This window comes from Coregonus clupeaformis, chromosome 23 (assembly GCF_020615455.1).
Source record: "Coregonus clupeaformis isolate EN_2021a chromosome 23, ASM2061545v1, whole genome shotgun sequence".
Taxonomy (NCBI): domain Eukaryota; kingdom Metazoa; phylum Chordata; class Actinopteri; order Salmoniformes; family Salmonidae; genus Coregonus; species Coregonus clupeaformis.
The window spans coordinates 26,592,372-26,609,749 of record NC_059214.1 but is presented as its reverse complement, the minus strand read 5'-3'; the positions used below and the strand labels follow the sequence as shown (position 1 = coordinate 26,609,749).

The 17,378-nt window shown below is 44.7% G+C and overlaps 1 protein-coding gene across 1 annotated transcript in view; it reads right to left on the bottom strand.

Annotated features, from left to right (window-relative positions):
* The window catches only part of LOC121536238 (parathyroid hormone 2 receptor-like), an 85,544-nt gene that overhangs the window by 26,185 nt on the left and 41,981 nt on the right, over positions 1–17,378 (bottom strand). Inside the window, exon 4 of the mRNA XM_041843506.1 lies at positions 12,246–12,306. Within this exon, the coding sequence (XP_041699440.1) occupies positions 12,246–12,306 (61 nt within the window). The remainder of the gene's footprint in view (positions 1–12,245; positions 12,307–17,378) is intronic.

The window sequence follows — 17,378 nt, the reverse complement described above, 5'->3', positions numbered from 1 at the left end:
CAATATAGGGAACCATAACCTGCTGCAACTTGGTGCACGGACACGCTGCCACTGCAGCTCAAGTCCATAGACCCCACGGTTACAATAACAATACTTAGCCTGAAATGTCAGAACTCGTACAAGGAATTGCAAATCAAAAACAACAGAACAGCTGTCGTGACTTGATAAAATATACATGCGTAAAGAGCGCACCAGACACAGGCCATACAACCTCCGTTGTTCACTAGAAGCAAACGGAGGAGGTGAGAAAGGGAACAGCTTGAAAGCCAGGGACCTGTAAGACATAGGCATAACCTTAGAAGAAAGAGCTGCATTAGGACATAACATCCCTTTGGAGTCACCAGGCGCGAACTCCAAACAGGAATGGTGTACTGATAGCACGTGGAGATCCCCAACGCGTTTTGGCTGACGCCAAGGCCATGAGCAGGGCAGTCTTGTAGGAAAGGACCTTCAGGTCCACAGACTCCAATGGTTCAAACGGAGCGTCCAGGACCCGAGCGAGGTCCCAGGTCGGTGCCATAGGCTTAGACACTGGTCTGAGCCGACGCACACCTTTCAGGAACCGCAACACCAGAAAATTAGACCCCAGGGTAGAGCCGTCAATCTCTACATGACACACCGAGATGGCTGCTATATAAACCTTCAATGTGGAAAAAGAAAGGCCCTTCAATGTGCAAAAAGCTCTTGCAAGAACATCAAAATGTCCACCAAAGAGCTCTGAAAAGGAGATACTCCTTTAACCTTTTCACGAGTGAGTTCCAAATATCTCTAACGGTTGCCCCATCGTGAATTTTTTATGCGCGTGATGCCAGAATGCACTCACTGTTCCAAAATGTGATTGTTACGCAATAGGACAGTTAACCCGCGCTGCCCTCAAACCAAGACACACTGCCTACTAATTATCTATAAGCTATGTTTTAACATGTCCATTTCAAATTATTTTCTAACAAGTTGTATTTTCTAACAACAGTTTGAATTGAGGTGTCTTCCGCCTCCTCATTAATTCACTTAGAACTATCCCATTACACTGTTGCGGATAAATTCTGTTTGAGGCTTTACTGAGCCGGACAAACTTCTCTCTTCCATGAGAGCCCAAGCACTTCCCCAGTGTTTCTCCAGATCAAGTATGCAGACATTTGCGCATTTTTGCACAAACCTTTTCCCCCTGGCACATTTTCCGGCTGGCGCTCGCATTGCCTTCATTGTTGTTTTCCTTACAAATAATAACTTTGGACATGTATGCATTCCTATCAAAGTAAGTGCCTTATTTTCTGTGTCTCGTGTTGTCGTTTCTACTGTAGCATATCTACTATATGTATGTATGGAGCATAACGTATTTACTGTTTTATTCACGTTTTCAAGTACTGGCGACAAATCATGCATTCCAATTCTTGCATACAGTGGGGGAAAAAAGTATTTAGTCAGCCACCAATTGTGCAAGTTCTCCCACTTAAAAAGATGAGAGAGGCCTGTAATTTTCATCATAGGTACACGTCAACTATGACAGACAAATTGAGAAAAAAATATCCAGAAAATCACATTGTAGGATTTTTAATGAATTTATTTGCAAATTATGGTGGAAAATAAGTATTTGGTCACCTACAAACAAGCAAGATTTCTGGCTCTCACAGACCTGTAACTTTTTCTTTAAGAGGCTCCTCTGTCCTCCACTCGTTACCTGTATTAATGGCACCTGTTTGAACTTGTTATAGGTATAAAAGACACATGTCAACAACCTCAAAGAGTCACACTCCAAACTCCACTATGGCCAAGACCAAAGAGCTGTCAAAAGACACCAGAAACAAAATTGTAGACCTGCACCAGGCTGGGAAGACTGAATCTGCAATAGGTAAGCAGCTTGGTTTGAAGAAATCAACTGTGGGAGCAATTATTAGGAAATGGAAGACATACAAGACCACTGATAATCTCCCTCGATCTGGGGCTCCACGCAAGATCTCACCCCGTGGGGTCAAAATGATCACAAGAACGGTGAGCAAAAATCCCAGAACCACACAGGGGGACCTAGTGAATGACCTGCAGAGAGCTGGGACCAAAGTAACAAAGCCTACCATCAGTAACACACTACGCCACCAGGGACTCAAATCCTGCAGTGCCAGACGTGTCCCCCTGCTTAAGCCAGTACATGTCCAGGCCCGTCTGAAGTTTGCTAGAGTGCATTTGGATGATCCAGAAGAGGATTGGGAGAATGTCATATGGTCAGATGAAACCAAAATAGAACATTTTGGTAAAAACTCAACTCGTCGTGTTTGGAGGACAAAGAATGCTGAGTTGCATCCAAAGAACACCATACCTACTGTGAAGCATGGGGGTGGAAACATAATGCTTTGGGGCTGTTTTTCTGCAAAGGGACCAGGACGACTGCTCCGTGTAAAGGAAAGAATGAATGGGGCCATGTATCATGAGATTTTGAGTGAAAACCTCCTTCCATCAGCAAGGGCATTGAAGATGAAACGTGGCTGGGTCTTTCAACATGACAATGATCCCAAACACACCGCCCGGGCAACGAACGAGTGGCTTCGTAAGAAGCATTTCAAGGTCCTGGAGTGGCCTAGCCAGTCTCCAGATCTCAACCCCATAGAAAATCTTTCGAGGGAGTTGAAAGTCCGTGTTGCCCAGCGACAGCCCCAAAACATCACTGCTCTAGAGAAGATCTGCATGGAGGAATGGGCCAAAATACCAGCAACAGTGTGTGAAAGCCTTGTGAAGACTTACAGAAAACGTTTGACCTGTGTCATTGCCAACAAAGGGTATATAACAAAGTATTGAGAAACTTTTGTTATTGACCAAATACTTATTTTCCACCATAATTTGCAAATAAATTCATAAAAAATCCTACAATGTGATTTTCTGGAGAAAAAAATTCTCATTTTGTCTGTCATAGTTGACGTGTACCTATGATGAAAATTACAGGCCTCTCTCATCTTTTTAAGTGGGAGAACTTGCACAATTGGTGGCTGACTAAATACTTTTTTCCCCCACTGTAGATTGTTATGGACACATATGATATGTGTAAAATACTTTTTTGAAGGTTGTACTGATTATGATGAGCTAATGCTAAGCTATTTGCCAGCTATGTGTGGCGCCATGTTTGTTGACATTATTGTCACACCCTGGCTCGGGGACTCTATATGTTGAGCCAGGGTGTGTGCATTCTATGTGTTCGTTTTCTATGTGGGGTATTCTAGTTGTTCTGTTTCTATGTTTGCCTGTATGACTCCCAATCAGAGGCAACGAGTGTCAGCTGTCGGCTGGTTGTCTCTGATTGGGAGCCATATTTAATCTGTATGTTTTCCTTTGGGTGTTGTGGGTTTTTGTTCCTTTACGGTCAGTGTTAACCGTTGGACTTCACGAGTCGTGTTTTGTTTGGTTTGTTAGTACTTTAATATAATAAAGTCATGTTTCTTTCACACGCTGCGCCTTGGTCTACTTCGCTACTAGACGATCGTGACAATTATACAATGCATTCTGGGTGTCAATTAAACATCTAATACTAATTGTAATTATTTTGCACTATGGCCTATTTATTGCCTTACCTCCATAACTTGCTACATTTGCACACACTGTATATATATTTTTTCTGTTGTATTTTTGACTTTATGTTTTGTTTTACCCCATATGTAACTCTGTGTTGTTGTTTTTATCGCACTGCTTTGCTTTATCTTGGCCATGTCGCAGTTGTAAATGAGAACTTGTTCTCAACTGGATTACCTGGTTAAATAAAGGTGAAATAAAACAATTCTGTCAGAACAAAGATATTATAACAACATGAGGGGAAGGGATCTTTCGAGTAAACTTCCAAAAGTGAATGAAGGGAAGTTAATGATGGTGTCACGTCTACACCCGCTCCCCCTCTCCGGCGCTCGATGTTGCCGGTCTACTAACCACCAGTCCTGGCAACCCATCTTTACGCACACCTGCATCTCATCATCAGTCACACCTGGACTGTAGTTTTGGTTATGTTTCCTTGTCAGACATTTCTCTTGTTTTGTATCGTTCTATGTTCGTTATTATTAAACTCACTAACTGCACCTGCTTCCTGACTCCCTGCGTCAACGTTACAGAATACTATCTCAACAAATGGAAGCAGCAGTTTATCAGGACATCTCCCAGAGGGTCAGCAAACAGGGATACCTACTTCGCCAACACCACAACCAGCTGGCACAACTGGGGACGGCTATGGATGAGGTCCTCCGTGTTCTTCAACGTCTTGACATTCCCCGAGGGGTGTCACCTCCAACAAGCAGAGGTTTCTCTACCACAAGTTGACCCTGCTAGCCAGCACCCCAACCCATCCAACAGTCCGCCCAGGTCAACGATGCCCGTTTGTCCCTCCCGGACAAATATGACGGGTCTCCCTCCAAATGCCGTGGCTTCCTGCACCAGTGCTCCCTCTATTTCACTCATCAGATGGGAGACCCCACCACGAGAGGTCCAAGGTTGCCACGGTTATTTCCCTGCTGACCGGACGGGCGTTGGAGTGGGCTACGGCCGTCTGGGAGAGAGGAGAGGAGGAGCTGGGTTCGTATGAGGGGTTCATGGCTCTGTTCAGGGGGTCTTCGACCACCATCGGTGGGCAGAGAGGGGGGCGAGTGCCTACTCCAACTACCGCAGGATGGCCAGACCACGGCGGAGTACATGCTCACCTTTCGGACAGTAGCAGCATCCAGTGAATGGAATGAGCCAGCGCTCTGCAACCTATTCAGAAGTGGATTGTGTGAAGAGGTCCAGACGGAGTTGACGTGCTGAAACGACAATCTAACCTTGGACACACTCATCTCGATGGCCATCCATCTGGATAATCTCTTTGGAGCGTTGGCACCCCCATCATGTGGACGGCCCCATGATCATCCATCTCCTGGGTTAGGCACTTTCCGCCAAACATTTTTAGTATTGATTTCACTAGCTGGCTGTCCCTCATCTATTGTTTCTACAGCTCTAGTTGATTCCGGTGCCAGGAATTTTATTGACCAGGCCCATGCCTCCTCCCTGCCCATCACCTTATACCTGCTCTCCTCTCCGTTTCCGGTCCAAGCGTTGGATATGCGACCACTGGGATCTGGCACTATTATGCACGTCACAGCTCCACTCACCCTCATCGTGGGACCCAAGCACCAGGAAAGCCTTTCCTTCCTCATCACCTCCACACCCGTTTATAAAGTCATCCTTGGCCTCCTGTGGCTCCAACTTCATAATCCCACCATCTCCTGGTTAGAAAGGAGGATTACTGCCTGGGGACCAGGATGTCGGAGGACCTGCTTTCCCGCACCCTGTGGTTTCACGTCGGTGGAGGTCCCTGTGAGTGTCCACCATCCAATCAATCGGTCCTCCCGTATCGTTGGCCCTGTGTTTTGGGATGTAGATGTGGGCTCTGGAGAGGGAAGCCACTCCTTCCACCTGCCCTCCGGGGTGCATCTACGTCCCCACCGTGGTCAGAGATTGGTTGCTGACCTGGGCATACACATCCCTTGCCGCTGGACACCCAGGTATCACCCGCACCACTCAATCCCTTTCGGATAAATACTGGTGGCCCACATTGTTGTGACCCTGGCCTGAGAGGCAGGACCAGGCCACACCTTCGAAATTAAACCTCAGAAACTTTCTGTGGGGAGGATGTATAGCGACATCCTTCAGATCTATGGCCGTGAACCAATCACTGGGACGCACTGACTGCAATAGCCGGCAAAGTGTGAGCATTTTGAACTTGCAAACCTTGAGGTGCTTGTTTAAAACACGCAAGTCCAGGATGGGAGGCAACGTTCCATCGCTCTTGGGAACCAAGAAGTACCAGCTGTACCAACCGCTCTGTGCTTCTGACACGGGGACAACAAATAGCCTGCTTTTGAAGGAGAGATTAAATATCCTCTCTTAAGACAGGCGCTAGGACCTCGGGGACCATTGACATAAGTACGCCATGAAAAGGAGGAGGACGCAAGGCAACTGCAGACCGAACCCCCTCGTCACCGTCCTCATCACCCATGGTGAAACTGCGCATGCCCGCCACTGGACGGAGCACACTGTCAGTCTCCCATACATTATCTATCACGGCCGGTTGTGATACAGCCTGGGTTCGAACCCGGGTCTGTAGTGATGCCTCTAGCACTGCGATGCAGTGCCTTAGAGCGCTGCGCCACTCAGGAGGCCGGATAAAAATGTTTTATGTCATACTTGTTTTCATATCCACCACTCTTGACAACTGTGTGTCTGAATGTGGGGAAGGAACTGTGTTTATTATGCCCACACCTGGATGATACCTCACTCTTGATACCCCTGAACACCGAGGAACCTTAGGTAGAAATAATGTGCTTTTGTGGTACCGCCGTTCTGATCCCCGGCCCACACTGGGTTCGGGAACTTCGGCAACCAGTAACTTGCCCCCATTGACCGAGCAACTTGTGAGCACTGTTGCCACAGTAAATGTTTGGGGAGGAGGGCCCAGAGAACACGCAAGGTCTGCTTCTTCCCCCGCACCACGGAATAATCTGCTTTCACCCCGCTCTCCTTCGATCCAGCAAGGCATCTGTGCCAAGATATCTGCCACTGCCCAGAAGCACCAAGATGGTCATAAACTGACCTCGAAGCCACCCCCTGGCCCGGGGAAATCCGCTTCTGGCCTGGGTCCTTTCCTTCATGCCTCAGGAACTGCCGGGCTGCCCCCGCAAAGGATTTTCATGGAAAAAGGCCCCTTAGAGCTGTGTCCTGTTTCTGTTTCTCCTCGAAACTGGCCTGTAAGTACTCAATAGCCGAGCCAAATATTGCAGCCTGTTCCTCTCAGGAATCCGGTACAACGTCAACCAGAGGTGGTGCTGAGCCACCACCGTCTCACCATACATTTCCCCACAGCCAGGATAGTTCAGTGGGACAGACGCAGCACAAAATTAACAATAGCACGGAGTGCGTCAAGAAGCTCTGAAACCTGCTTCCCTGCCTCCACGGTCTTAATCGTTATGATACATCTGCAGCATTATGACCATATTCAACGACCGGGCCGCCACATCCTCAGCCTGGTACACTTTGTCCAGCTGATCTGCTGAGAACCGGCACTGTTTATTCGGAAGCACCATGCTAGGATAAGCCCCCATGTTAGCCTTTGGAGCTAAGTAATTTGCCAGCTTTCCATCCATCGGCAGTGTGAAAATGAGCCCCGCCTCTTCCATACCCTCTACATTCATGAACACGCCATAACCTGGTAGCACCAGCCTGGCTGAATGAAGGGTAATCCCAGGAAGTCTTTTGGAATTTACTCTTACCACTGGCTATCTTACTCAAGCACTGGCTACACAAGCAAAGCAGAAAGTAGTGGATTTTTTGCAAACACAAATCCTACCCAAGCAAGGAAGCATTAGCTACACAAGCAGAGCAGAAAGTAGTGAACTTTTAGCAAACACAAAAAACAATACCAAGACCCAAAACTCGCAACATCTAGGGGGACGAGTACTCTATCCCCACTAACAGACACTTAAGTATGAGCCGAATCTCGTAGTCTTTGAGTACCTGAAAAGTTTTTGTCATGTAAAAAGGGGGACATGCAGAAAATATGGTAGTACAAAGTAAACAGATAAGTGGCATACATTCAATGTTTCAACTACCAGCTTCACTTAGTGGTTGTTCACACAATGTCGTCTGAGAATGCGCTGGCGGACGTTTGTGACTCACTCTACAAGTTCCTAAAGACACCAACAGTACCTGCCCTGTACACTGGCGAAACCTGAAAAAGGTTATAAAGTTGGACTGGACACCTGGCTACTGTGTCAGTGGTTGTTAAAAGTTAACCCATAGCCTACAATTTCCGCTGCCTAATCTAATTAACATAATACATTTAACATAATACAGCCTCACAAGACTCGTCTGATGGTCCCCGGTACCAGTTAAAAAAATGAATGGAAGTAATTTATATATGGAGATAGTTTAGTTTAGACAGGGCTTAGACTATAGGGTTAAAAGTTTGGACATCATTGTGAAGTTCCTCTCTGACATCGAATGCATGCATTTGTACAAAACATAAGTAAGACTTGAGGCTACAGGGCTGCTAAAGGCGGTGATGGAACCTGGCTTTAAGTTTACAGCCACCATGGTGCACAGAATCTTCTCGACCCTCCAAACAAATTACTCCAGGCAAAAGTAACGGATCTTTACACTGGAGTCAAAGTGGTCTGCAGTGCATTGGAGTGTGTCAAGAAGCTGAGCTGTGACAGTGAGTTCAAAGCCATTTGGGCACAGTGCAGTGTCAGTGGCACTGAAGCACCACCAGCTCCATGCAAACAACAACGTTTCCCGCAATCCCTGGTGGACAGTACAGTAGGCCTGCAGGACAAAGGAGAAAAGACTGAGTGTAAAAGACTGTTCTTCAGCACTTTAGATGCTCTGATTGGCGAAATGTCCGAACGATTCAGCGAACACAACAGCAAACTGGTGGAGGCCCTGTGTGCCCTTGACCCAGAGAGCCATGACTTTCTAAATGTGAAAAAGGTGACAACACTGCTGGATCTAAGCAAAACAGATTTGGTGGAAGCTGAGTTTAGTGTCTCTCGCCAGTTTTTGCAGACTGAAATCGCCCGCTTCAATGAGGACAAATGGACAGCACTTGATATCCTGCAACGATTCTCTTTGCCTCTCTCCGCTATGCTTACTGTGCTAACACCACTGAAACATGGATTGACGTTTGGGTGTCCACAGCTACATGCGAGAACTCATTTTCCACTTTGACAAATGTGTTCAGTCAGCACAGACAAAGCATGCTACACCCTAGGAAAACTCAACTAATCCAACTGGCATTTGAGGGGAAATTTACAAGAAGATTTTGGGGAGAAAGGAATTATCGATTACTCAGGAAGTTCAACAGAGCATCAAGGAGGATGCAACTCTTCTGAAAAGGTAAGAAACAATCTAGCTGGTAGTTTTTTTTATCAAAATCTTGGTGGTATAGCCAGTGGCATAATTTTCAGCCAAAACCTAGGGTATGGAATGGCAAAATGACTTCTTTAGCTTTAGTGTGTAGGGTGCTGTCCATAGTGCTGATACAGCGTAGCGGAGATTTCACGCAAATCTGTCACTTGTTGGTCAAAAGCACTCAATAGTCTCTGCATTTTAACTTTTATATTTATTGTGCTATAATGTGACTTAAGCAGAATTCAATATACACTGAATAAAAATATAAACGCAAGTAAAGTGCTGGTCCCATGTTTCATGAGCTGAAATAAAAGATCCCATAAATGTTCCATACGCACAAAAAACTTATTTATCTCAAATTTGTTGCACACATTTGTTTACATCCCTGTTAGTGAGCATTTTATCCTTTGTGAAGATAATTCATCGATCTGACTGGAGTGGCATATCAAGAAGCTGATTAAACAGCATGATCAATACACAGGTGCACCTTGTGCTGGGGACAATAAAAGGTCACTCTAAAATGTGCAGTTTTGTCACACAACACAATACCACAGATGTCTCAAGTTTTAAGGGAGCATGCAATTGGCATGCTGCCTGCAGGAATGTCCACCAGAGCTGTTGCCAGATAATGTAATGTTCATTTCTCTTCATAAGCCAGCTCCAACGTCGTTTTAGAGAATTTGGCAGTACGTCCAACCGGCCTCACATCCGCAGACAATGTGTAACCACGCCAGCCCAGGACCTCCACATCCGGCTTCATCACCTGCGGGTTCATCGGGGGGGAGGAGTATTTATGTCTGTAATAAAGCCCTTTTGTGGGGAAAAACTCATTCTGATTGGCTGGGCCTGGCTCCCCAGTGGGTCGGCCTGGCTCCCAAGTGGGTGGGCCTATGCCCAGTCATGTGAAATCCATAGATTAGGGTTTCATGAATTTATTTCCTTATATGAACTGTAACTCAGAAAAATCTTTGACATTGTTGCATGTTGCATTAATTTTTTTGTTCAGTATAATTCCAATGCATGAACTCAAATGATGCTCCAGGGTATAGCTACATATTGGTATGTTTCATCATAGAAATAGATACATTCTATTTCTATGGTTTTCTTGGTAGCCTATTGCTTTTCGTGGATGTACACTACCGTTCAAAAGTTTGGGGTCACTTAGAAATGTTCTTGTTTTCGACAGAAAAGCATTTTTTTTGTCCATTAAAATAACATCAAATTGATCCGAAATACAGTGTAGACATTGTTAATGTTGTAAATGGCTATTGTAGCTGGAAACGGCAGTCATTTTATGGAATATCTACATAGGCGTACAGAGGCCCATTATCAGCAACCATCAGTCCTGTGTTCCAATGGCACGTTGTGTTTGCTAATCCAAGTTTATCGTTTTAAAAGGCTAATTGATCATTAGAAAACCCTTTTGCAATTATGTTAGCACAGCTGAAAACTGTTGTGCTGATTAAAGAAGCAATAAAACTGGCCTTGAGACTAGTTGAGTATCTGGAGCATCAGCAATCGTGGGTTCGATTACAGGCTCAAAATGGCCAGAAACAAATACCTTTCTCATGAAACTCATCAGTCTATTCTTGTTCTGAGAAATGAAGGCTATTCCATGCGAGAAATTGCCAAGAAACTGAAGATCTCGTACAACGCTGTGTACTACTCCCTTCACAGAACAGCGCAAACTGGCTCTAACCAGAATAGAAAGAGGAGTGGGAGGCCCTGGTGCACAACTGAGCAAGAGGACAAATACATTATTGTCTAGTTTGAGAAACAGGCGCCTCACAGGTCCTCAACTGGCAGCTTCATTAAATAGTACCCGCAAAACACCAGTCTCAACGTCAACAGTGAAGAGGCGACTCCGGGATGCTGACCTTCTAGGCAGAGTTGCAAAGAAAAAGCCATATCTCAGACTGCCCATCTTAATCTTTTCTTTTTATTGGCCAGTCTGAGATATGGCTTTTAGGCCTATAGGCCTATTTATTTGTCAATTAAGCTGTGCATGGCTGCATCTCACTGTAGTGGGCTGTAGACTATGTTTTGGTTATTTGGATCTCCATTTGCCTTTGTTTATTGTGATTGTTTACTGTTAATATATCTAGCCTAATACAGATTGGGTCATGCCTTTATCAATCTGATATTTTGTTTACTAGGCGTACTTAGTACCACTGTTTTGTTCTGTTTGCATTCATTCGTTCGCATTCGCAGTTGTGTCGGTATTCTAAGCCAAACTTTTTGTTTGCATGAATAACTAGGCTACTTTCAGCATTTAGTTTGCATTTATTTTGATAAGAAAGCTGTGTGTATGGCTGCAGTCACATAGGCTGTTTGTAATAGGTGAATTACCTTATCTATCTTGTAGCCTGTTAATTGGCAAAACGGGCTTGCTTTAGTGTGTAGGGCGCTGTCCATGGTGCTAATACAGCGCAGTGGAGATAGGCTACAGATTTCGCACCAACATGTCACTTCAAAAGCACTCAATGGCCTTGCCATTTGAACTTTATGTTTATTATGGTATAGCGTGATGTAAGCAGAATTCAATATCATTCCAATGCAAGAACGTCACAATATTGTGCCCCCTCGCCGATTTCAACTGCCCCCTTAGTCACTTTATCCTGGCACTGGGGCTGAATAAAGCCTGTTACCCAGCCAGCAGGATTTGTCTCGTACATGTGTTGTCTCGTACATGGCCCTGACCCCACTCTCGAGGGTGTCTCAGGGGGAGTGGGATTTGCACTTGTACATGTGTGAAACAGGACAAATATAAGCATCCCCTATTTGACCTTTGATGACTCACAGCATAAAATCAGCAGTCTTGTGATTCATCCAACATATCATGCTGGTACAAATGCTCAAATGAAGGCTGAGGGTGTGACATGGCAACACCTGGAGCGGAGAGCAAAAGACAAAGGGATGGAGGCGATTCATCGATGGCCTATGTTCCGCAAGGAATAAAAAGCCCTATGTAAGTAAGTACAAAATGCTCAAACCGATATAATTATCTAGAAAGCTATGAAACAGAGTTACATCTATTCACTATGGGGATGTTAATTTAAATGTATTCACTATTGTGATGTTGAATATTATGATGTTTTGCAACCCTATTCATTAGAGGAGATACAGTGCACTTTCTACTGGTAGGGGCACGCTACATGAATTCATATTTATACAGTGCATATGAAGAGCAGGGGATGTATAATGGAGGCCTGACAAGGTGCTTGTGAGGGCCATAGCTGGAGGATTCCATCTGGTGAGCAGATCATTGAAGATAGCTATTAGATACTGTATCTACATGAATGACCTAAATACTGAATTTGGACTAGTGTCTCACTCACCTTCCATCTGCTAGTGTTGCCCGGACAACTGCCCATGCTGCCACAAACAGTGCTGGAACACCTGAAATTGTACATGAGGAAAAGAACATCAGCTTCCTACAAATGTTCTAAATGTTCTTACTAAATAGAGCACAGCATTGGCCCCAACATAATGAAATTACTTAATTACTTGTTTTCTATTCAATTAGTGATATTTGTATTATTTCTATTTTAATTACCATGTTGTTGCATTATTCTGTTCCTAGCTCACTAATAGCAGCTCTAATAGTGCAGGAACAGGCTAGTTAGACAAACAATGAGTTGTTCAACTCAGAAATGGCACTCTGAGCGTGATCTTTGAAAGCAGTATAATTGAGAGCGTAGGATTTCTCTTCCAGTGAAGGTGTTTTTAGAGCCGGAAGTTGTGACTCATACTCAACAAACGTATCTCTCTCCCCGTGTGAGTAAAGACAACTATAGGCCTATATAGTTATAAGATTAGAACATAAAGTTTTCACTTCAGTTTATTACTTTTAGCATTAGAAAAACAAGTATTTATATAATGCGAGTGTAAAAACCATTGAATGTAAGAAAGAGAACATTTTCGGAAAGCAACTTTAATCTTACATAAGCAATCACATTTGCATTTTTTTTACTTTAAACAAGAAAACATGCTGCTCTGCTGAACATCACAGTTCCATCCTAACTTATTAACTCTGACACACTCATATTTCCTTCACATGAATGTAATTACATGGTTCGCTGGATTGACATTGATTGCAATTGTGTGGTTTAACCAAAGAGACAAATTCACACTGATTAACTGTCATAGAAAGGCTTGTTTGTGTTTTTGTTTGTGTGTCTGTGTGTAAGTCAGTGTAAGTGTTTGTGCCTGCCTGCTTACCAGCTATCTGCACGTGTTGTGTTTGTCAACAACAGGGGTGGGAATTAATTTTGTCTCGAAGGCCACATTGGGATAAAAAAATTCAACGGAGCCCCGCACAGATTTTATTTCGGACCAATTTGGTTGTCAAAAACAATTACAAATATATACAGTGGGGAAAAAAAGTATTTAGTCAGCCACCAATTGTGCAAGTTCTCCCACTTAAAAAGATGAGAGAGGCCTGTAATTTTCATCATAGGTACACGTCAACTATGACAGACAAAATGAGAAAAAGAAATCCAGAAAATCACATTGTAGGATTTTTAATGAATTTATTTGCAAATTATGGTGGAAAATAAGTATTTGGTCAATAACAAAAGTTTCTCAATACTTTGTTATATACCCTTTGTTGGCAATGATACAGGTCAAACGTTTTCTGTAAGTCTTCACAAGGTTTTCACACACTGTTGCTGGTATTTTGGCCCATTCCTCCATGCAGATCTCCTCTAGAGCAGTGATGTTTTGGGGCTGTCGCTGGGCAACACGGACTTTCAACCCCTCCAAATATGTTCTATGGGGTTGAGATCTGGAGACTGGCTAGGCCACTCCAGGACCTTGAAATGCTTCTTACGAAGCCACTCCTTCGTTGCCCGGGCGGTGTGTTTGGGATCATTGTCATGCTGAAAGACCCAGCCACATTTCATCTTTAATGCCCTTGCTGATGGAAGGAGGTTTTCACTCAAAATCTCACGATACATGGCCCCATTCATTCTTTCCTTTACACGGATCAGTCGTCCTGGTCCCTTTGCAGAAAAACAGCCCCAAAGCATGATGTTTCCACCCCCATGCTTCACAGTAGGTATGGTGTTCTTTGGATGCAACTCAGCATTCTTTGTCCTCCAAACACGACGAGTTGAGTTTTTACCAAAAAGTTATATTTTGGTTTCATCTGACCATATGACATTCTCCCAATCCTCTTCTGGATCATCCAAATGCACTCTAGCAAACTTCAGACGGGCCTGGACATGTACTGGCTTAAGCAGGGGGACACGTCTGGCACTGCAGGATTTGAGTCCCTGGCGGCGTAGTGTGTTACTGATGGTAGGCTTTGTTACTTTGGTCCCAGCTCTCTGCAGGTCATTCACTAGGTCCCCCTGTGTGGTTCTGGGATTTTTGCTCACCGTTCTTGTGATCATTTTGACCCCACGGGGTGAGATCTTGCGTGGAGCCCCAGATCGAGGGAGATTATCAGTGGTCTTGTATGTCTTCCATTTCCTAATAATTGCTCCCAAAGTTGATTTCTTCAAACCAAGCTGCTTACCTATTGCAGATTCAGTCTTTCCAGCCTGGTGCAGGTCTACAATTTTGTTTCTGGTGTCCTTTGAGTGTGACTGTTTGAGGTTGTGGACAGGTGTCTTTTATACTGATAACAAGTTCAAACCGGTGCCATTAATACAGGTAACGAGTGGAGGACAGAGGAGCCTCTTAAAGAAGAAGTTACAGGTCTGTGAGAGCCAGAAATCGTGCTTGTTTGTAGGTGACCAAATACTTATTTTCCACCATAATTTGCAAATAAATTCATAAAAAATCCTACAATGTGATTTTCTGGATTTTTTTTCCTAAATTTGTCTGTCATAGTTGACGTGTACCTATGATGAAAATTACAGGCCTCTCTCATTTTGTAAGTGGGAGAACTTGCACAATTGGTGGCTGACTAAATACTTTTTTCCCCCACTGTAGGTCCATTATAACTTCCACATACTTTATATCTAGTTTTAGACGTTCAAGATTGGCCCGGAGTGTTTTTCTAATCCCAAATAATAATTTCCCCCAAACCATCCCTCGGCCCGGTTTTCCGATACCGATGGAATTTAGGCTTACGAGTGTTTTAACGATGCATCTTTCTTACAACGGCCGAAGATGTATATAACATGTGTTTCCCAAAACACCACACAGAAAGAACATTCGCTAAGTGCGTCGTTGGAGCATGTATCGATACTGATAGGATCGAAAGCAAGGCAGCGGTGCTCTCTGATAAGCTTTATCCATTCAAATCTTAATTGAACGTTCAAATCATTCCACATTCCTGACGACGGGTTAGCTCCTAGAGAGATATCACCTTTTTTTTAGATAAGCTTTAATATTACAGATAGATTGTGGCTTCCATCAATGTAATTGTCTGCATTATTTCCAATTGCGCACATTGTTACACATCATGAAATATATTGAGGCAAAAATTAGACAGTTTAGCATACAAAAATAGAACTCAATTGACTGAACATGACATTTATATCAATATGACTGAAATATACACTGAATGTACAAAATTCTAGGAACACGACCTGCTCTTTCCATAATATAGACTGACCAGGTGAATCCAGGTGAAAGCTATGATCCCTTATTGATATCACCTGTTAAATCCACTTCAATCAGTGTAGATGAAGGGGAGGAGACAGTTTAAAGAAGGATGTTAGCCTTGAGACAATTGAGACATGGATGCTGTACTGTATGTGTGCCATTCAGAGGGTGAATGGGCATGACAAAATATTTAAATGTCTTTAAACGGGGTATGGTTGTAGGTGCCAGGCGCATCGGTTTGAGTGTGTCAAGAACTGCAATGCTCAACAGTTTCTCGTGTGTATCAAGAATGGCCCACCACCCAAAGGACATCCAGCCAACATTACAAACTGTGGGAAGCATTGGAGTCAACATGGGCCAGCATCCCTGTGGAATGCTTTCGACACCTTGTAGTCCATGCCCCGAAGAATTGAAGCTGTTCTGAGGGCAAAAGGGGGTGCAACTCAATATTAGGAAGGTGTTCCTGTGATTCCTGTGCCACCACTGAAAACACTGCCACTCCTGCTGCTCTCTCCTCGTCTGACCATGTGTTCTCGCATACCCCGAGAGCATCTGGTCAGCGGGGTGGTGGCACAGGAATCCTCATCTCTCCCAAGTGGACATTCTCAATTTTTCCCCTGACCCATCTGTCTCTCCTCATTTGAATTCCATGCTGTCACAGTCACTAGCCCATTTAAGCTTAATATCCTTGTCATCTATCGCCCTCCAGGTTCCCTTGGAGAGTTCATCAATGAGCTTGACGCCTTGATAAGTTCCTTTCCTGAGGATGGCTCACCCCTCACAGTTCTGGGGGATTTCAACCTCCCTACGTCTACATTTGACTCATTTCTCTCTGCCTCCTTCTTTCCACTCCTCTCCTCTTTTGACCTCACCCTCTCACCGTCCCCCCCTACTCACAAGGCAGGCAATACACTTGACCTCATCTTTACTAGATGCTGTTCTTCTACTAATCTCACTGCAACTCCCCTCCAAGTCTCCGACCACTACTTTGTATCCTTTTCTCTCTCCCTCTCCTCCAACACCTCTGCCCCTACACAGATGGTAATGCGCCGTCGCAACCTTCGCTCTCTCTCTCCCGCTACTCTCTCCTCTTCCATCCTATCATCTCTTCCCTCTGCTCAATCCTTCTCCCTCCAATCTCCTGATTCTGCCTCCTCAACCCTCCTCTCCTCCCTTTCTGCATCCTTTGACTCTCTATGTCCCCTATCCTCCCGGCCGGCTCGGTCCTCCCCTCCAGCTCCGTGGCTTGATGACTCATTGCGAGCTCACAGAACAGAGCTCCGGGCAGCTGAGCGGAAATGGAAGAAAACTAGACTCCCTGCAGACCTGGCATCTTTTCACTCCCTCCTCTCTACATTTTCTTCATCTGTTTCTGCTGCTAAGGCCACTTTCTACCACTCTAAATTCCAAGCATCCGCCTCTAACCCTAGGAAGCTCTTTGCCACATTCTCCTCCCTGCTGAATCCCCCCCCCCTCCTCCCTCTCTGTGGATGACTTCGTCAACCATTTTGAAAAGAAGGTTGACGACATCCGATCCTCGTTTGTTAAGTCAAATTACACTGCTGGTCCTGCTCACACTGCCCTACCCTATGCTTTGACTTCTTTCTCCCCTCTCTCTCCAGATAAAATCTTGCGACTTGTGACGGCAGGCCGCCCAACAACCTGCCCGCTTGACCCTATCCCCTCCTCTCTTCTCCAGACCATCTCCGGTGACCTTCTCCCTTACCTCACCTCGCTGATCAACTCACCCTTGACCGCTGGCTATGTCCCTTCCGTCTTCAAGAGAGCGAGAGTTGCACCCCTTCTCAAAAAACCAACACTCGATCCCTCTGATGTCAACAACTACAGACCAGTATCCCTTCTTTCTTTTCTCTCCAAAACTATTGAGCGTGCCTTCTTTAGCCAACTCTCTT